Raw genomic sequence first — 22171 nt, 5'->3', positions numbered from 1 at the left:
GACAATCTACCTCCAAGAAACACCCCCAGCCCTCTCTTATTCTTTATTTTGAAACAGGGTCTCATTAAGCTGCAAAGGACCTCACTAAGTAGCTGGGGCTGGCTGCGAACCAGCAGTCCTCCTGTCTCAGTCTCCCAAGTACTGGGATAACGTGTGTGCCACCACAGCTGGCTAAACAAAACAAAACAAAACAACAAAAAAGCAAAAAAACAAAAAACAAAAAACCACTTTTATTGAAATATTAATTTCAACCCTAAAGAAATAAATGTCTAATTTAAACATTTCTCTGTTCCTTGCTGGAATTTATAGGGAACAAAAACTCCCACAGGGTTCATTCTGCCAAAAGCCTAGAGATTTTAAACTCATCAGGCTTTCAAGTTGAAAAGATGAAGCCAGACCAAACACTTATGTGAGAATTCACTCAGTTAAGCTGGGCCACATCCTGAAATCTTCTGCGAGACGATCTTCTGTTACTTGGTTATTTCTTAGATGATGCCAACTCTACTACTTCTCAGTGTAGTTCTTTTGAGGAAAAGGTAGACAAAGGCAACACATTTCAGTTCTAAGTTAATGTTAAAATTAGCTTCTCCCTCTTTTTCCTCTTCCTTTTCTTCTCTTCCAACTTATTAGTAGCATCAGCAAAAAACATAACTTCACTTTTGGCCTCACACTCCCTCCTGAGGTGATCGAGACCTGCCATGTTGAAACCGATACCATCCTGGAGAGGAACACAAGAAACATGAAGCCAGGTTTCTGTTCAATCTAGGAGCTTATGTGAGTTCACCGCCTCAGGTGGTGACACCCACCTTCCTTTGCTCAGGAATTTTCTGTTTTTGGTTTCTTAATTCTATTGTTACCAGTTGCAACAAAAACTATTTTGAATACAGATTTATATCTAATTGGTCTTGCAAAGGACTAAGCACAACATACTCCACTATTTCTAAGTCACACACACATTGGGATTTTGCCTTGTTATTGAATCTGTATACAAAGAGGCTTACCCGGACTTGTCGGACTTTTGAAATTGTTGTTTCCTTTAATTTTTCTATCACTGGCACAAGCATCTGGTTGCTAGTGATCTGTCCAAAGTGAATCCTAATACAGAAAAACAAAACTCATGCTGCAAAGAGAGTTTTTGAGAAACAGCATGTATATACAACATCAAAGCAACAAAACAGATTCATTTCACCATATCATGGGAGTACAAAAATGTTTCTAGCAAAAAAAGTTTAGAAAGATTCTCTACCATTCAGTTCAATTTGACAACCATTTAAAAAATACTATACTCTTATATGACACATTCAACTTACTTACAAAGCGAATTCTTTTTCTAGCAATCTACCAGATGGCCACAGATTTTGACAACAGTATTTTATGAGAAGCTCAGAGATAGAATGTGCCTAAGAAATACTAACATTTCTAATAAAGCCACAGCAAAAAGCAGTCATTATTAGATAGTACGAGTCTGACCTGGAGTAAGAGGATACCCTGTTGATCTTGCTAGCTTTACCTGTCAGGCACTGCTCATCTACAACTCTCTGAGATGCTAGATGTAAATTCAGTGTTTCTCACAAAACCAGTGACCTTGGTCCAAAAGCATATAAGCCGTACCAGTAAGAAATTACTAGTAATATTGTTCAACATGAATTTGTCTTCACAACTTGTCTCAAATAATAATATGGTGAAAACATAAGCATACTGTATTTTGAACATAAGGAATGAAGGGTTAAAAATCAAGGAAACAAGCCTATTCACCAGTTACCTGTTCAGTCAGTTCACTAGATATACTTGTTCAAACACTGGGTATTGCTTGACTAGTTTTTGTCTACACATTTAAGGAATGTTCAATTTGTCCCTATTGTTCTCTGCTGTAAAAGCCTGAGAATACGGTCAAAGAATGGAAGATGAAAACAGTATATTCTTAAGTCTCACTAAATGTTTTCCAATTACATAACTGGAATAGAACTTTTCATATTCAAGGACATAGCATAAGGAACATATTCTCTGTATATTTCTTAGTTTCCCTCCATGCAAACCCCCTACATTTCTATTTTCACATATAGACTGGAGAAATAAACTGACTGTTCCTTAAGATACTGTAATGAAGATAAAGCAAAACCAGTTAGCTTCAACTAACTGGTTTAAGAGAAACAACATAAAGCATTTAGCTATTCAGTAACCATCACCAGAGTTACTATTATGTTAAATTGCACTCTGAGGCCTATGAATACTAAACCTTCCTGAATGCCATACCATACTCATTACTTGATGAAGCGGATCACCACTATCCCCATTTTTTAAGGCAAGAATGATTCTAAATCGTAAGAAAAATATTATGTCAAGTGATACTCAAATTCTTCCAGTCTCTGAGCTGCTCTAAGGAGGTAAGGTATTCTTTGCAAAAAGATTGTTACCTGAGGAGAAAGAAAAGGCACCGACATATTAGCTCAACATCAGAGCCCAGCTGGATGAATTCATTAAAGAGCTTAAGAACGTCTGGGACATAAGAAAAAGGCAACACAAGCAGAGACTCTTCTAGTTCACTGAGAAAGAAAAAATAAGTATCATAAATGTCACAATGTTAACGTAGTCAATTTTCAAATCTTTCCTTTATTTTTCTACTACTTGAATAGATCTTACCCATTTAGAGTTTAATTAAATGATCATCTATATTCTAGATAATTTTCTCTTTCAATGTCTAGTTTTTTTTATTTAATATTTTAATCCATTTGGAATACATTTTTTAAAACATAGCATAATGGGAAAATCTAGTCTTTTTCTCCCTTCCCTCCAGATATTCTGTCTTTACGTGATACTTATACTGCCATATATCGTATGTATTTCAGGCCTTTTGAATCTATGATAATTGACTGATCCCAAGCCTATATAATTTTAATTTTGCTAGCTTCATAGCTTTTTAATATTAGAGGTTTAGCTCCCTCTAGAACTAGCTCTAGTTTTATTTCATCAATTCTAATTGGAAATCCAGAGAGAATTTTAATTGGGATAATAAATCTATTATTTGAAAAAAAAATTGTTTAAATTTTTTTAGAATTTTCCTACTCAATGTACTGTACCTCAATTAATTTTCTTTTACATTTCTCTTAAGTTTCATCAATATCTTATTCTTGTTAAAGTGATATGTAGATATTGTGATTGCTATGAAAATAGCCTTCAGTTAGTCAAACTTCAAATCAAAAGGTAAATCACAAATAATATTTTTCTAATGTATGAAAAAAAATAAAAATAAAAGCCAGCAAGAGAAACAATTAAAGAGCACAAAGAGGCCGGGCGTGGTGGCACACGCTTGTAATCCCCGCGCTTGGGAGGCAGAGACAGGAGGATCGCGCAGGTTCGAAGCCAGCCGCGCGCGCTGGCTTAGGAGACCCTGTTTCCAAATATAAAATGTAAAAAAAAGAGGTCTGGGAGTGTAGCCCGGAGGTAGAAGGGCTTCCAGGAACCCCAGTACCACCAAAAAAAAAAAAAAAAAAAAAAGAGCACAAAGAAACAATTGTAATGAAAAATTTATAGAACAAATATGATGAAATGTTACCTTTATTAATAACAGAAATACAATACCATATTTTGCTTCCCAAACTAGTAAAGAATTTTTAAAAGCTTGGTAAAAACCAGAACAAGCATTCTAGAAAGTAATTTGGCAATCTGAACCCTTAAAAAATAAAAAAGACTCTTTGATCAATAATTAGACTGGTTAAATAAAAAAAAAAAATTTCCAGAGCTGGGCGTGGTGGTACAAGCTTGTAGGGAGGCTGAGACAAGAGAATCTAGGTTCGTGGACATCTTCAGCTACTTAGGCCCTCCACAACTTATGTGCAAAGGTATTCACAAAGCACTACTGATAACAGAAATATAACATCCAATAGTAACTAACTTGTTCAATATTTTGAATAATCCATAATCCAATATGTTGCTCAATGTATTAATACTATGAGCAAATGTTCAAGAAAAATGTAAAATATTTCATGATACAAAACTTTTCAGAGTATGTTCCCTTCAGGTATATACACAGAAAATAGGCCAAAGAAAATATACAATTAAAAACATCAACAGTTGGCGCTGATGATTGAATTATATGTTATTTCATTACCTATTATACAAGCTACTGACATTGATTTGTTCTTAAGAGCATTTTCTTTCATACTTTAGGAAGAGCCTTCTACTACTCACATTTCAGAAACAAATAATTACTTTCCATACAACTTTTGACAGAGTTAAACTTACAAGGATGGTAACCATCAATTATAATTTTATGTTCAGATAGATGTTATCTGATGGATGATACTAATTATGCAGTAGGATTGACTCACCTTGACTTGATCCCTTTAAAAGTTTCTAATACATAAGCTGAAGGCTATGAAGGAAAGATAACATCATTAGTGATAGGCTTGGTTGGTTGGTTTCTACAAATGCTCAATAATTTCTGTCTCTTAAAAACAGGGATTCCTCTTTTGCAGTTTTGACGAATAGTGTTTTAAAATGCAGTGTTCTTTACTTGCATGGGCTTAGGGTTTGGCAGACTTGAGTTCGTAACTGAGCTCTACTTCATCTATAAAATAAATATACTTGACTCGAGATTATTGTAATGAGTGAAATACACATACAAAGTACTTAGTATCTAAAGGATAAGCATAAAAAGTCTCATTATCCATTCATATTTATATATCACTCTCGCCTCTTATCTGGTTTATGTCAAATTGCCTCCAAAGATTTATTTCAACGATCACTTCAATGAATAGAATCTTGAGAGGGGTTTGAACACTGAGCATAAACATAAATACAGACAGAGGATGTCAGTACAGCTCAGAAGGCTGACTTCAAAAATCAAACTAAAGTGGTGTTTTTGAAACAGGAAGTATCCTAGAGGATGCTAGCATTCAAAAAAGACTCAGGATTCCCTAATAAACTCATTCCCAAATCCTAATGCCTCTTCACTGCCTCTCCTGTCTCTGAAAGCAACCTTCCAACAAACATGGGAAAATGCCAGACATTCTACTCACTGAAATATTGCCGTGAGCCATCAGGATGGGGTTGATGGGAAGAGGAACCTATAAAGAAATCATTAAATCAGTAATTTTAAAAAAATGAGACTTTAACAGTGCTTGTCATAGGGCAATAAAAGCACTTTATAATTTTGAAAAGAGAAAAGAAACCTTACAAATTGAAACCATGTAAAAGAATTATTAGGCCTTTTAGTTTCTGAAATACTTATAAATAGGCTTTGGAAATGTTTTATCTAAAACTCTGAAATGGCTGTCCAGCCTCCCAAACCAATGTAGGAATATGAGTTTCTATTGAATATGCCAATCGTCTCAATCTATAGTTTCCTATCCTACCCTTCCTTTTTTTTTTTTTTTTTTTTGGTACTGAGTATGGAACCCAGGGGCATTCTACCGCTGAGCTAAACCCCCAAGCCCAATTTTTTAATCTTCATTTTGAAACAAGGTCTCACTGAGTTGCAAAGGGCCTCACTATGTAGCTGAGGTGGTCCACAAACCCGGATCCTCGTCTCGGCCTCCCAAATGCTGGGATTACAGCATGTGCCACCACTCCCAGTACTGAGTGTCCTTCCCTAATATCCCTCTAAATCTTCTAACATGTGACATTGCAGTCATCTCCTATCCTGAAGTGACAGTTTACCTCTTTTCCTGCAGCTTTACAAATGGCTTTGTGTTCTTTCATTTTTGCAGTTTCTTCTCGGTACAGTTCAATGGCCTCCATGATCCTTTCAGCCTGCAGAAATGACAAGAGCATAGAATTCATCGCAACATACTCGATCATCCTAGACCCTGAAACCGGAAGGCCCGACTACAAGAAATAGCTTAAATAAGTTTAATAAAGGTGTGCCAATAGAGTGCCAAGCAGCATTTAAAGACAACTTTGGTTTCAATTTATAGGGATGAGACTAAGTATTAAGGACTCAGGCGACACTTATCTGGATACCTTGAGTCCCCAGGAACACCACATCTAGGAGATCAAGCTTTCCTTAATAGAATCCACATACTGATTAGAGGCTGTACTACTACTCCTACCCTTGGTTACAAGGAAAAAAAGAGAGGTTGTGAGCTACATCTTAAATTTCATCAACTTTATGTCACAAAAGAGCTATGTGGTTGATATAAAATAAAACTTTTAGAGAAATACTGAAATCCTATTAAAAAATTAGGTACTACATTCTATTATCAACTTACTGCTTTAACTGTTTCAATAGTTTTCTTTCCAGTAAAGTAACTGTTATCTTGAGTCTCCCCTGGAACCTGCCGAAAACAAAGAGATTCTTAAATATTACTGTTAACAAGAGTTACAGTGTCAATAAATAAATCTTATATTCATAACACAGTAGGCACCAGTTTATGAAAATTATAACAGAGTTCTCAGCTACCAATGACTACTCGATGCCAGACAATGAGTGTGGTATTTTATAATGCTTTATCACAAGAATATACTACACATGTTTAGTGTCCAACTTCCCAGCTTTTTTCTGATTTTTATTTGTTCTATGGTATAATACATAACTTTCTAAAGCCACATTAAAAAAAAAAAGCCAGAATGACAATTATTCAATACCATATTTGGTCAATTATTTGTCTCACAAAGTTAGGATACATAGCTGAATAAAAAGTGCCACAAAGATTCTTTCTCATATTAGGTGGTGATGCCTCTGGCAACAAGCTCCAATTCAAATTCCAAGAGACGTTTCTCAGGGTCCCAAAACATTTACTTACTGCTGGTTGGTCTTCTTTGGCCACACTCTCCTCGTATTCTGCTTCCCTTTCCTGCCATGAAAAGGATGTTAATTTAAGAAAAGGCATGATCTCTATGTAAAATGAGATGATTTAGTGAGAAGCTGCTTCTTTCAAAACCTAATCCTGTAATGGTATCTATGTCTCTGCCTGGCTTCTGACAGTGACAGTGTTCTTAGAAACATCTAGCAGACACACAGCTGCTCTAGGTAGAAGACCTTGGCTTAGACAGCCTGCCAGCCAGCCAGCAGCATATCTGCAACCAAGTCTGAGTTCTTACCATCTCCCTTTCTTCCTCGAGAATAAGAGGCTCCCGTGTTCTTTCCCAAAGTCTCAGCGATTTGTCATGGGAGGATGACACAACATAGTCTCCACTTGGGCTTATAGCCAAGCACCATATTTCCTGGTGGTGGCCCTAGAGAAAGAAAAATAAAAAAATAAGCCAAGTAGGAATTACTCAGTCACAGACCCACTACTTGCTTGTATTAGTGGGTGACGTCCATCCTTAAAAGTGGTTTTTAAGTGCCAAGTAAGCAATGCAGGCAAGGGGTTACCTCCAGAGTCTGTATGTGTTCAAATTTGTCTGCATCCCACTGTTTGATCTTATGGTCCTTTCCAGCGGTGAAAAAGAGGTGAGACTTAGGTACAAACCGCAGATACATCACACTGAAGAGAGAGAATATTCAAATTACATCAAATTCTAGGCTAGTAAAGAGTATGACACACAACTAAGTAGCTTTTTTGGGTTTTTTTTTTTTTTTTTGGTATTGGGGATTGAGCCTGAGGCAGTTTACCTCCAAACTACACCCTATCCCGATTTTATTTCTTGCTTGAAAACAGGGTCTCACTAGGTTGTTGAGAGCCTAAGTTACCAAGGCTGGCTTTGAACCTGGGATCCTTCTGTCTTAGCCTCCCAAGTACTGGGATTACAAGCACGTGCCACCACACCCAGCTCAAAAGTGGGTTTTGACCAGCTAGTTTCAGTGTTTGACTAAATAAAACTTCTAATTTGTCACTAAGAATAGTAGACATAGATGCTTTAGGAAAAATGATACAGGTGCCTCAAAGGGAGGCCTCTCAGAAGGTGACACCTACCTGTCATCATGTGCAAAGAGAGACCTGTGGCAATCCCCAAAGTCCAAGCCCCAGATTTTCACATTCCTATCAGCAGAGCCCGTTGCTATTAGTGTTCCATCCTATGAGAAAGCGATAGAAAATATTTCTTAGTACCCAAATTTGGTAAATTAGAAAAATCAGAGCTAACCCAAATATTTAACCCATTTCTTTAAAAGCATTTAATTCACCGGGCGTGGTGGCGCACACTTGTAATCCTCACGCTTGGGAGACAGAGACAGGAGGATCGCGCTGGTTCAGAGCCAGCCTTGCTGGCTTAAGAGACCCTGTTTCCCAATAAAAAAATATAAAATAGGTCTGGGAGTGTAGCCCGGAGGTAGAAGGGCTTCCAGGAACCCCAGTACCACCAAAAAAGTAAAAAATAAAAAATAAATAAAAGCACCTAATTCTTCATTCTGCCGGCAGAGCTGTTTACAAAGCTTGTGAAGTGAAAGCAGGAGCTCTTCAGCTTCCGTGTTCTTGTACTCCCACAATGCTGTGCTGTGCCTTGCATGGCTACCTACTTACTTTGTTAAAGTGGAAAACGAACCTCTAATCTGGCATGGGGTTTGGTGGTGGAGTAGAAAAGGACAGAGGAGAGAACAGGGCTAAGAAAGAATCTACTGAACTCTTCATGCCCGAGCCTTGAATCCTGCAATCCCTGTCACTACTTCCTCTTTCTTTGCTTTTTCAGTGCCAAGTACAAATGACTGTGTGTGCACTACTTGGACAGCTCCAGGGTCCCACTCTTTTCCCTTTCACACAGATAGATGCTGTTTTTACATACACGTTCCCTCTCCTAATCACAACTAGATATTGGAAAAATGGGATTCTGACCAAGAGACTAAAAGCATATACAATGCAAAATACCATAATAGACAAATATAAAGTCAAGCTCCTTCCTCCTTACCAATGTTATCCTTCAGAATAGAGAGAGATGCCTTTTTAAAGTCTTTCATGTTTAGAGTTCTCTATCAGTTACAACAAAGAACTATTTGGGAGAGCCACAATGGGGAGTTATAAAGAGTAACTGTGACAATATTTATGAAACTATTCTGAATTCATTAAGTGTGCTTAAGATATAATTATATGTTAATTATTACATGTTAATTTTGGAGAATATTAAATATTAAGCAGAATGATAACTGTAAATGAAGCTATCAAGCCAAAAAGCAGGAAAAGTATCTGCTTTAGAAAAGATGACTTGTTACTGAAGAACTACTTCAACTTTACTTACATAAGAGATGTCCATGCATATGACAGGCAGTTTGTGTCCATATAATGAGAGAAAAAACTAAAAACAAGAGAAAAAGAATGTAAGTAATTCATGTCTGTCTAAAATATAGGTATAATTTACTACATGTCGGTCTAAGATATAAACTTAAAATATAACACTAAACATATTTCTGGACTGCTTTATATCTGTACTCTTAAAATCAAGCCACTGAACACATATGGTAAGACTGTCCACTGCACAGGCCGTACACACTCCTGCCAAGAATACTGCAATACAGCAAGGGCAGGGAGGTGTCAGAGGCCTCTGGCCTCAGCCAGAACCGCACAGGGACACCCTCTGGATCTCTTAGCTGAAAGACTCTGGGCTACTTGTTTCACAAAATTATTTCCAGGCCTCAAACAGTCCTAACAACATTCTGGTCATGAGGACCAAAAACAAGTGTGAAAACACTGCCCAGGACACCTAGCAATGCTCTTAAAAATACATCAGGATTTTTTGTCCAAAAGACATTCTCAACACACAAACCATAATTTGCTTCACACAAAATTTATGAACCATAGAATTCTTTTAAAACACTTAGCTCTCTTAGTGCACTTGTTTTGATCCAACCATAAATTTTTAGAAACATACTATTGCTGGTATGGTCAAGGCTACTTCTTTATAGTTTCCACCCAAATTCTCAAGAAGAAAGAAGAAAGAAAATATCCCCAGACGTAACTGTACCTTTAAGGTGTCAACATAGAAAACTTTCACAGTACAGTCCAGCAAAGACACAGCCAATAGCTTTTGGTTGGGAGAGTAATTAACACATAGAACATCTTCATCCAGTTGTAAGGTTCGGGTTTGCTTCACGGAAAGTCTAGCACCACAAAAAAGTATGAAAAAAATAAATAAATGAGAACTCCACAGACTCAAGACAGTGCCCAATTAGAGAGTGCAATGTGGATATGTATGTTCAAAGGTCATTCGAGGGCTCCCTACATTTCAAAAAGATGGATGCAAAAATGTGTACTTACCTCTTCTGGGTACTATTTTCATCTTTTACCAACTCAAAATCCCAGAACTTGACTGATTTATCTGCACCACCAGTCACAAAGCCACGCTGGAGATTAAATAACATTTAAATTAAAACTATTTTAGCATAGAAACTTTGCTATGAAGACTCATCAAAATAACCTAAAAGACTAGTTTATTTAATGACACAGGACAAGAAGTTCTAGCTATATACTTGTTTGCACCAGGAAGAAAAATCCTCAATGAACACCATTGGGGATATTTGATCCAGAGAAGACAAGAGTCAAAAGAATTTGTTATAAGCTGGGCATGGTGGCAAATGCTTGTAATCCCAGCATTTGGGAGGCTGAGACCAAAGGACTGAGGATCACGGACAGCCTCAGCTACTTAGTGGTGAGGCTCTTTGCAACTCAGTGAGACCCTGTTTCAAAATAAAGAATAAAAAAAGTAGCTAGTTTGACACATATACACAGAATGGATAATCTACATAAATTCATTTAAAATATTCACTTGAAGAAGGTGTAAGTTTATTCTGCAATATACCTGTTTAAAACATGGGTCAAATGGTTTTTCAAGATATATAAATCTCATATCATTAGTGTCAGTGTCAGGTACACAGAATGGAGTCAAAATATTGACTCTAAGCTGTCTGTTCTGCCATATCATAAATTTAGAACATAAGAAACCTTTCTATGATTCTTAGTTTTGTTGTAGCTAATGATTACAGAAAAAACAAAACACTACAAATACAAAATGTTATTACTATTTTAGATCCACAACTATTTTATTTTGATCTCAAATAATATTAACTACTCTAAATTCGAGATTTAGTTTCTAAAAATAATGAATGAAGGTTGGCCACCATTAAAAATATTTCTATGACTTGGCCAAAATTTCTTAAGGTATTGTCAAAAAATATCAGAAGCTTCAGAGCATTCAACACCATCACTAGAAAAAACACACACTTTTATTGACTTATAAAGGTGGTATTTTCTCTGAAAATACTAAGCATATATAGTCATAAATGTTTTAATAAGAAGGGAACAGGAAAGTCTACCTTCTGCATTGTGTTACTCAAAAAGACATTTTCCCTTCAATATTATAAACTATTGGCAAAAAAAAAAAAATGAGGATAAGCCACATTGCTGATGATCAAGCACAGCTAAATCAAAATTCATAATAACAGCTATTCATTTTAACAGGGGTAGGATGGCATGGCATCATCTATGAAGTCTAAAGATTAGGCACACAAAAAAGCTCTTTAAAAAGAAGCCTCAAGAGATGGTTTTAGGCAGCAGTTAAACTTAATACAGGAACTGGGAAAAGCAGCCAAAGCCCGGAAGACCACAGCTTAAAATGTGGCTGTTACCTGATCTGGAGAGACAGACATGGACCACAAAGCCCCATCATGGGCCTCGATTGTTTCCAGCAGATTTCCTGAGGCCAAGTCATAAAGCTGCAACTTCCCTGTCTGGGAAGAGACAAATAAACACAGCCGTAATATGCCCATAAGCCCATTTGTAACTTCCATGATCCAGGCCTATACAGTTTAGAAAAGAAGTCATAACCAAGCAACAAGGTGGTCAATTGCTTAGGAAAACAGTGCTCTGTATTCCCAGCATGAAAAGTGCTTGTAAATACCCTACTGACATGCTGAGTTTACACTGGCAGGGCCAGCATGTGGCACAACTACACACGGTACAACCTTACAGTAATGGAGTCCTGTCACGTTTGTTGGTTCCCCAAATCTGAAAGGGAATTATCATGGCTATACAAAAAATCAGAATAAACGTTAACAAATGAGAAACCTAAAACCTTTAGTTTTATCAATCCTTTAAGTGGACTATTCTCTATAGCTATTGGCTTAACTAACAGTTATCCAACTAGTTTTAGTTTTCTCCTCTACAATACACTGACATCAAGAAATAGAAATCTACCTACAATGCTAGAAAAGACAATGAACAAAAAAATATAACAGGATCCCAGAGTCCTTCTCAGAGGTCAGTATATGCCATGTTCACTGTATCAGTGTTTAACACATACAAAAAGGCAGAGCCTCACTATGCGATGGACTTCTGCACAAAGTGGGAGAGTAAGTTAAAGAGATTAAGTTAAAGAGACCTGTCTCCCTCGTGTAAACCTGTGGCTATTGGTGCACTGATCTCCATTAACCTCTCCTTTTCACCTGTAAATGGAGTTTACATCAACAATGTGTCTAAGATGCTATAAGGATTCGCTGAGATGTACACTATCTGCCTACCAGGGACTGGACCAGGGCCTGCATGGGAGTCTACAGGCAATCCTCAAAGTAATTCACAAAATGTAGACATATGTTAAAGAATGACAGATGAGAGGAACTTTCATCCTGTTTCCCTAATACTGATGCTAATAAAACCTGTCCAACATTTCACACTTTCTGCTAAGGAAGAAACAGCCATTGTAATACAAAGGTTTTTGAGTATATTCATGCAAGCAGGGCACAGGTTCCTGGTGATAGCAATGAGGAGTACTTGCAAAGCACTTTCAAAACATCCCACACACCTTCTCACCACTCTTCCCACTGCCACTCTGCTACTTCTGCTGCCAGCTCTACCATTTTCAGCTATTTCCTGTGAGCCAGTCTCTGTGTGAAGTGATATTTCACTCCTTGTGAAGTGTTACTAATATCACTTTACCTGAAAAAACCAAGGCTGACATAGCTAGCACGTGGCAGAGCCAGGAGTCAAATGCAGGTCTGCAAACACTGCTGTCCTGGCACACCAACCTGGCAAGTTGTGAGGCTGCTTTACTCAAACACCTATTTAGTAAAACGAGACCCAGATCCAGGTCTGCTTAGGACCAAATTGATTAGCATTTAGGAGTGAGGCTTGGTCAGTCTGGCTTTACTCTAATGCTTCTATTTGCCAAACAATGTACCAGCTACTTAATATATTTTATCGTTTTACTTTTTTCTTGGGTTGGGGAGTAGTACTAGGGACTGAACCCAAAGGCATTCTAACACTGAGCCATACTCTTAGCCTTTTTATTTTTTTACTTTGAAACAGGGTTACAGTAAGTTGCTGAGTCTTGCTAATTTTCTGAGGCCGGCCTTGAACCTGCATTCTTCCTATCTCAGTCTTCCAAGTACTGAGATAACAAGCATGTACTACCATGCATGGCTATCATTAATCATAATACATTTTATTACCGAGCATATACAGTCATAAAATGATGCATGTAAAAACGTTTAAGAAATTTTAACAGTAGTTATCTCAGGTCATGATTTCAATTTTCTTCTTCATAATCTGACAATGGTTTATTTTTCTTTTAACAAATTAGGAAAATAAAAGTTAAAAAAAAACTGGCAACAAACTACCATCATTCCATGTTATCTAGCTCTAATATACTTCCAATATGCTAAAAATAGAACCAGATTTCTCACACAACTTTAAGATATCAAGTAACAAGTAGAAAAACCTCAGAAACCCAAGGAAAAGTCTCAATTTACCTTTGTTCCTATGATCACCTGCCTATCACCAGGTACAAAGAAAGAGCAAAGTGCATATTCACAGGTCATCGTGCGAATACACTGCAGTGTAGACCTATGAAAAGAAGGAAGAACTCGTATGTTAAGGGAACAAATCTTAAGATTCAATGTGTACACTTCGACACACTTAACCACACAGAGATATCAGCATGAGAGAAGACAAAAGTCTTACCTATTGGCCAAGACCAAGTCATAGTCAAGGAAGAAATATTACAAAGCACCAAAGCTTCTTTTCTTGATCATACGAAAGCAGGGTAGAGAGAAGCATTGGCTGGCTCCACAGAGCCAGGTCTGCCCTTACCAACAAGCAGGGAGTCTGAGGGTACAAGCTGAATTAGAGGACCGCGACATCCCTTAAAGCAAAGTTCATTGTATAGGATCGTGTCCATTCATCTACTGGACATATTACATATTACATGCATATTACTCTTCTGGTAATGATGGTGTGTGTGTGTGACTATCCCGTAAGATTATAATGCACCTGAAAAATTCCTATCACCCAGTGACACTGTAACGGTGGCAGCACTGTAGAGTGAAGCTGGAGCACACAACACCATTGCACGTCTAGTCATATGAAACTGTATATGTACACACAGACAGTTACATACAGTATATAACACTTGATAAATAACAACTAAGTGTTGAGTTATATATTTACTACACTATTTTTGTTGCTGTTTTAGTGTTCTTGTAGCTAAAAATAAAATTTACTCTAAAGCACTCTGCCATGGCCTCACGTGCCTAGGGCTCACTGTCTCTTGATTACATCGAGAGGCCATGTCCCGTGACTGACCTGTACCTTCAGGGTGTGTAAGTACACTCCATGATGTTTACACAAGGATGAAATTGCCTAATAATACATTTTTAAGAACCTGGCCCCTGGGCTAAAAAATGCCTGACTGTATATATCAAATGCCCCATTACATTCAACAGCACTTACTTGCTCACTACTGTTTGACAATGTAACAGTAATAAAATAGCAGAGGTTCCAAACCTCTTACAGCTTAACATTCTTTGGCAATGTTAAGTATGCAAATATTTGATGTTTCAGAAATAGTAGGTACTATGGAGAAGGAGAAGGCTGGGTAAAGAAGGTGAAGAGCGCAAGGGGAAGGGACAGAATGACAGGGATTGCCACTTCATAAGAAGACGGGAAAGAACACTGTTTACAAATGGGGAAAGATGATTCCAGACGGAAAGAACAGGAAGCACAAGAGCCATGAGGCAGGCACATTTTTGTTATACTTAAGGAATAAAAGAAGACCAGTGTGGCTCTAGTGGAACTAACATACAAAGAAGTAAATAAATGATAAGGTCCGCACGGATCTTATCTTTCAGTTAGAGTAAGATACAACTACTAGAACCTATCTAATTTCCATCATAAATAAATTACCCTGAGCCAGCATGGTGGCACGTGCCTGTTATCCCAGTACTTAGGAGGCTGAGACAGGAGGATTGTAGGTTCAAGGCCAGGGCATGGCAACTTAGTGGGATCCTGTTTCAAAATAAGAATGCCCCTGGGCTCAATTCCCAATATCACCCCCCAATACAAGTAAAAATTACACTGGCTGCTACACTGAGAACACTGCAGAGAAGCAAGCAAGGAAACAGAGTCACTGTCAGGGGCTATAACAATCCAGATGAGAGCAGAGGGAGGTTTGAAGAAGGGTGGTCGCAATGCAAGTGGTGTGATGCGGCTAGATGCAGGATAAGTTTTGAAGGTAGGGCTGATACAATTTGTTAAAAGAGTGGATGGATATGGAGTATGAAAGATAATTAAGAAGAGCTACAACAACTGATAGGAAGTAACCATTTACTAAGAAAAGTCTGTAAGAACAGGTGGAAAAATTTTTGGAGAAATGAAAATTTTAAGTTTGGAAACATTAGTTTGGAACAGGAAAGTTAAATATCTGAGTGGTGATACAAAGTATTTGGATATACGTCTGATGTTCACAGAGGCTAAAGAGAAATATAAATTTATGTACCATTATGCAGGTGCAGCAGAACACACCTGTTAGTTAACCCAGTACTTGGGAGGCTGTGACAGGAGGATCACTGGGTTAAATGAGCGTGACCCTATTTCAAAATAAAAAACAAAACAGGACTGGAGGTATAGCTCAGAGGTAGAACACACTTGAGTTCAATTTCTAGTACTACAAAAAATATATATATATATATATGTACCATCAGAGAATGGTACACAACCAGAAATCACATAAAGTTTGACTTTACATAGAGAAAATGTCCAAAGGATTCTGCTCTGAAGCAGAATAATATAACACAGCACTGGAAGTCATTAGATGAGGAGCCAGCAAGGCAGGGGAAATAATGAAAGTCAAAGAGGAAAAAGTTACCAATTTAAAGAGAACACATCAAATGAAGCTTTAAGTGACTGGATTTAGAAACATGATCACTGACAGAAAGACAAGAGCTGATTTGGTGGGAATAAAAACCTTAACAGAGACAGATGAAGATGGAATGGAGGACAGAAATCAGAATGGGGCAGTTAACTTGAGACTGATCTCTAGAGAAAAGGTTATTCTTTTTTCTAAGATAGGAGTGATGTAGGACAAAGAGGAAAACTATGAGAGGACAACCTCCAAGAAGAGAAAGGGCACTGAATACAAGCTGTGATGAGCTTTGGTTAGGAGGGAGCACCAACATGTCAATAGGAAAGGTGATCGCATGGACACAGACACAGCTAATTGGCAGATAGAATGAAAGTATTATGAATGTCCTAGAGGCTCAGGCTCACGCACGCTCTCTCTCTCTCTCTCTCTCTCTCTCTCTCTCTCTCTCTCTCTGTCTATATGTATATATTTGAGTTGTGAGGAGAGAAGAGAAGATGTGAAAGAGTCACAGATAAAACGAATGATGAGAAATCATGATCAAATTACTGCATGGCACTAAGAATCCATTTGAATTTAAAAAGTAGACAGTATGGTTTTGTGTTTTTCTCTAACTGCAGTACAAGCCCAGACATGGATTAACTTGTGGATTTTTGCACCAGATTTTAAAAAGCAAGTTTTTCTATTTTAAGCTCCACAGGCCAATGCCCAAAATGCACTGGACATACATTTTTGAGCGAATTGCACTTAGGGCTGTAGGAAGCCAATAATCAAACATCAAGAACAACAAACAAACAAAAGCTCAGAGGAAAGAAGGGAAAGATCATTTCACAAACCTGTTCCATATCTTAACGGAATCAGCTGCTGCTGAAAGGACGGCGATATTGTCTGAGCTGAATGACAAGGTCCGCACATCACTGCGATGACCCCCAATGGTGATTCTGCTTGTCCTGACAGGCTGCGGCACAGGCAAGGATGCATCCAGTGAATATAATTCCACCAAGTTGTTTTGCAGCAGGAAGACAGCCTTTAACTCTCCTTGAGGAGAATGAATCAAGTCAAAGGATCTGCATGGGAAAAAAATCATCAAAGTTCTGGCTACTGTTTTAATTTATAGAGTTTTAACTTTGTCAAGGGGAAAAGCTCTGCAGTAGCCTCACTCGATGGGAGAATGAACAGTATAAAGAATTTTACAAATAGTAGTGCTCTGAGAATTGAATAGTCATCAAGAACGGGCTTTTAAGAAAACAACAACAAAAAACCCTGGGCTCAGGTCGTGGTTCAGACTTAATTTTTTGGATGTCTCTTTTTACAGGTGATTTAAAAAATTTCCTGAACAAGAGATATGTATTTTAGTTGGCCACAAGAAAAGTCAGTTAACAAGCTATGAGGTTATTATAATAACAATACAAGATGAGTGTGAGTGGGCCACAGTGAGGGCAACAGGAGCAGAGTGTGCCACAGGTGTCCTGTGACCACTGTCTCCAAATATGTAATTTATACAGATTATGTAAGTACAGGAAAAAGCCAACAATACTCTGTAGCTTACTGTTCTAGAGTAACATCAGACACTATATTCTTACTCACTTGATTTTGGCAGAAGTTTTGATATTAGTCACCCGTTGGATTTCATCTTGTAGCGTCATTTCAACACTGATTTCAAGGTCCTCCTCCTCCCCCTTGCAAGAACCTAGTCTAGAAAAACAAAAAGTATCAAATGATCACATTTCTAGAAGCAGCTTTGCTCTTACAATTCAACATCTGCCTCCATACCAAACAAGTGATTCTGGAGCAGTTATTTAACCACACAAGATTACCATAATTAATCCTATGAGCCATTATTCTACATAATGGGTACCCCATCAATATATGGATTCTGAATGCACCAGCCCAAAAGATTTCCTGGAATCAGTCTTTATAATTCAAGTATTCCAATGAAATATCTCTGATAAACTTATCTAAATTGAGGACTTTCTTTTTGGTACTGGGGATTGAACTCTGGGCCATTCTGTTGTTGATCTACACTGCCAACTCTATTTTAAATTTTGAAAGAGGCTCTCACCAAGTTGCTGAGGCTGTCCTTGAACCTATGATCCTCCTGTCTCAGGCTCCCACATGGGATTACAGGGATGTACCAGTGAGCTTAACATCAGGACTTTCTAAAAAATTTAATTATCCCACACTTAACAATCAACTGTGTCAAATAATGAATATGTCTCAAAAGAATTGCTAAGTTAGATGGCTTTTTATCTCCTTAATACTTGAAAAATTTTAAGCATTAAAGAATGAATTTTTTGGCTTTAATGACCTATTTCAAGGTTATATTGTTCTTAAACTTCAATGATATATATAAACATGCAGTCTTCTCAGTCCCAAAAGTGAGCCTTCTTCAATTCTGCTTCCTTTCTTATAGGCTGCTGTCATTAAAAGCACAGTTAGCCTTTGTGAATTAAATGTTTAGCAACTATTTTAAAACATCTGTATATTCTTTCTAGCTCTCCTGGGTCTGAGTCCAAGATTCAGGAATGTATTAATGATAAAAACCAACACTGGACTCACACCCACAAATTGTCCTCTAGCTTTTAACAGTACTTGCTAAAGAGTAAATATTTCTTTAAAGAAAAGTTTTTCTTCGGTAACATGTGGCATATCCAGAATACTTCATTATTAATGAACATTAAAAATCATACCTGGCTTTCTTTCTAGCTTTCTTCATCTTTTTATCCATTTTCTTCTGAACTTCCTCTTTGGAAAGGATACAAAACACTTCTAGCACAGAGTCAGTGCCCTAGAAAGGCAAGAGGCTGATGTGAGTCCAGGACAGGCAGCCTGTACTTCAGCTGATTCTCAGTAAGAACTCAATAGTAACATTTTTTTCCCCTCTTCTTACTATATACTATTATATTCCTTTGAATCACTTCATTTCTCTGAGTTTGTTGCCTATCCTGTAAAGTGGGAATACCTTTTCCTACTTACAACATTGGCCTATCCTGTAAAGTGGGAATACCTTTTCCTACTTACAACATTGTTCTGCAGACTAAACAAAAAGTATGTGCTTTTACACTGCTTAGAAAAGACAGCATTTAATAATTGGTTATTAGTAATAATAAAATAATTACTTTTGTTATTGTAATACAAAGTAGGGATTAAAGAGTCATAGTACCAAGCAATGAATTGTTAACATGATCAAACAAAAATATATCTCTGATCTGACTGTACAGGAAGAAGCACTTTATGGATGAATCTAGTCTTTATTTCTCCTAAGCCCAGTACTCACATGGCAAGCAAGAATCCTGCCTGTCTTGTCGACTGCAAGGTTCACAACTCTGTCCCTTCCTTCCCGCATGATAGAGCCAACTTTTTTACATGAAAGGATACGCTAAAGAGGCAAAAAAGAAGGTTAAATGTAAGTCCTGGTGAACCGCCAAAAAGATATGATTCTGATGAGTGCCAGGGACAAAATATTTCCTAAAACGATGACAAGAATTACAAATTCAAATATCTGCATTTTTCACATTTCTCACTCTTCACCAGAATGTAAGAAACAAAAATGAGTTACATCCTCAGGAGTCTCATCCAACTCAAGGGTGCCACCCTCTGCTTCAGGTGAGTCCTGTATCCTAGGAGAAGACTCTTTGACTTTCTTGGACTGTGGTTCTTCCAGGTCTTCAATCTGTTTTATAAACAGATGGGAAAGTAAAAGGTGAAATAATGTGTTCGAGGAACTTTAACTCTAATGACATAGAAGGATTTCCTATGGCCACTAACGACTTGATTAGTGATCTTTCTGGTCTTCTGGTCAAACTTCAACAGCAGGATGAGTATCAGAATTATTAAAAACTGACTACAACATGGACAACAAAACATTATTCATATCATACTATCTCCAATAATTTTCTATAGTATAAGAACTACTATTTAGTGAAAACAATGACCTACTCTTTATTAACTTTAAAGCTCTCTCCATTCTTAGGTGAAAGGTTTACTGTACTGTACTGTAGAGGGAAAGATCACTAATGGCATTAGGAGTTGCAAAGGCCCTGCAAGACAGGTTTCATTTTCTCCTTATATACAGAAAAGATAAACCCTAATATGCTAACATATGTAGAACCCAGAATGGCTAGTGTTCCTAGTTCCAGCCAAGTCTAAGATTTACAACTTTTTTTCCTCCACACAAATTCTGAGTATAAAACAGTTATAAACCTTTTCAGAATACACATATTTACAAGTACACATTAACTGCTACTAGATTTTGTTTGAAAAGAAAGGTTCACAGGTATTCTGAAATGCATCAGTGGACACCCAATGGTCTAGGAATATCAGGCTAAGCATGCCACAAGCTAAATGATTACCATTATCAAAAATTGTCAGAATGAAACTATCCTCCTTCAGAGCTCAAAGAAACAAGCGCAGTGAGCATATAATGAAGAACAAGCTTTGTTTAGAAGATGTAGGTTATCAATGTGACAGAATTATTTCTAGCACTACATGAAAAATTTGATAACTACATCCGATTCAATGAGCGTCTAAAATTGCTAATACGTCACATCGTCCATGATAAAAAATAAAAAGTAATTACCTCTTGCAAATAGGCTATGTCCCAAGCCCTCAGCTCACTGTCTGAAGTCCCAGTGATGAGTCGCCTTTCTTCTGACACTAGAGCCAAGCCCCACACCTACAGGGATACAAAGATTCATGATTTGACTTTTAAGAGATTCCAAGTTGCTGAATACAACATCCCAAAAGTACATAATAGGGAAGTTATTTTGGCATTTTAAAGTCTAAAAAAGCCTTATTAAAGTAATTCCTTCAAAATGCACTAAGAGAAATGTCACTTCTACAGAGAGTAATGGCCCCTCGTAGAACTGATACTTACATGGTCCTAACTGTATTGCCCTCAAAGGACAGTTCTAGATTTTATACTTCTTTGGTTCTAGCAGTGTCTAAGGGAACTCTAGCCTGTAATACCTAAGAACTAGACATGAAACAACAGTGCTACAAGAGTTGCTTTTCCTCCTCATTAATTCCAAGTCTCGTGTTTCTGAAAGGCTGATACGAGCAAAGCAGTGAGAACGATGCAAAGAATGTATAAAATATTGCCTGGACTTGGCTGAGTGGCTCTATGTGCAGGCAACCTTAGAACTCTGATTTTCTGTCATGACCCTACACGCAGTGTCATTGACCTCCCTACACTCATGGGTGGACCCTTACGCCTGCACAGCCATATCTGCTCCAGTAACTGGCACTGCTTCCACCAAAGTACTCTCATGGTCTCCAACAACCCATGGTGATTATGAGAACTCTGCCATGAAAGGGCCACAGAAGAAAACCATTTTTTCCTCTTTTTTTTCTTGCCATTCTTTCTCTGGGCCATGGCCTGACATGTACCTCAGTTCGGTGGCCAACCATTGTTTTGAAACAGTGCTGGGTATCAAGGTCCCACCATTTCACCATGGTATCTTTCCCACTAAAAGGAAAAATAGAAAAAAAAATTTAGGAAGAATCATTAAATTAACGTGGGAATCAAGGACTCCTTTGTAGCTTTAAACAATGATATACAGCAATAATGTCTAAGGCTTCTATTTCATTTGGTAATATACATTTATTGGTGCATTCTAACCAGATATCATATTGAGATTTAGTGTAATAGGCACATGTATATAACACTTGGTGCTCAGAAGCAAAGAATCTTAACTCTGTAAGCAATTATTCTTGCGTAGAAGACAAGATGTTTCAACTATAAGCACAAAAGTGATTGAACTCAGAGTACTAGGGAACAGAGCTTGAATCCATCATGCCTTCCTTCCACCATCAACACTCACATTCTCAATTGCCTACCATGGAGACATCTGCGATCTCCCCCCGTACCCAGTCTATGTCTATAGTCTCCACGTCCTGCAAATGTCTCCCCTGTGAAGCCTAAATCCCGACTCCTGTGAATCCACTCCGCACATGAGCCTGAATTTAAGTCCTACCACCCGTACTTCAAAAGCTTACCACGAGCCAGCCAGTCTACTGCTAGTCTCTCATTCCATCCAATGTATCACTGCCAGATAGTCTTACTTTTTAAAATTTATACCAACTCAATGTTCTCTGTAGAATCAAAATCAGGCTTATTAGCATCGTTCTCAAAACCTCCTATAAACTAGCTCCTAACCTCCTCATATAATTC

General features: G+C 37.7%; 1 protein-coding gene across 1 annotated transcript in view; it reads right to left on the bottom strand.

The window, feature by feature from the left end:
• Positions 1-562: 562 nt before the first annotated feature.
• The window catches only part of WDR3 (WD repeat domain 3), a gene marked incomplete at both ends in the record, with an annotated part of 29279 nt that continues 7670 nt past the window's right edge, over positions 563-22171 (bottom strand). Inside the window, 23 exons of the mRNA XM_080691124.1 lie at positions 563-718; positions 1002-1095; positions 2415-2543; positions 4329-4372; positions 5019-5066; positions 5659-5751; positions 6210-6275; positions 6744-6794; positions 7042-7176; positions 7316-7427; positions 7857-7957; positions 9112-9168; positions 9835-9970; positions 10128-10213; positions 11495-11596; positions 13613-13706; positions 16836-17066; positions 17587-17694; positions 18690-18787; positions 19277-19378; positions 19559-19672; positions 20579-20674; positions 21388-21466. Coding sequence (XP_080547250.1) covers positions 563-718; positions 1002-1095; positions 2415-2543; positions 4329-4372; positions 5019-5066; positions 5659-5751; positions 6210-6275; positions 6744-6794; positions 7042-7176; positions 7316-7427; positions 7857-7957; positions 9112-9168; positions 9835-9970; positions 10128-10213; positions 11495-11596; positions 13613-13706; positions 16836-17066; positions 17587-17694; positions 18690-18787; positions 19277-19378; positions 19559-19672; positions 20579-20674; positions 21388-21466 — 2332 coding nt within the window. The remainder of the gene's footprint in view (positions 719-1001; positions 1096-2414; positions 2544-4328; positions 4373-5018; positions 5067-5658; positions 5752-6209; positions 6276-6743; positions 6795-7041; positions 7177-7315; positions 7428-7856; positions 7958-9111; positions 9169-9834; positions 9971-10127; positions 10214-11494; positions 11597-13612; positions 13707-16835; positions 17067-17586; positions 17695-18689; positions 18788-19276; positions 19379-19558; positions 19673-20578; positions 20675-21387; positions 21467-22171) is intronic.

This window comes from Muscardinus avellanarius, assembly GCF_963383645.1.
Source record: "Muscardinus avellanarius genome assembly, chromosome: 3".
Taxonomy (NCBI): domain Eukaryota; kingdom Metazoa; phylum Chordata; class Mammalia; order Rodentia; family Gliridae; genus Muscardinus; species Muscardinus avellanarius.
This window is presented reverse-complemented; position numbering and strand designations above follow the sequence as displayed.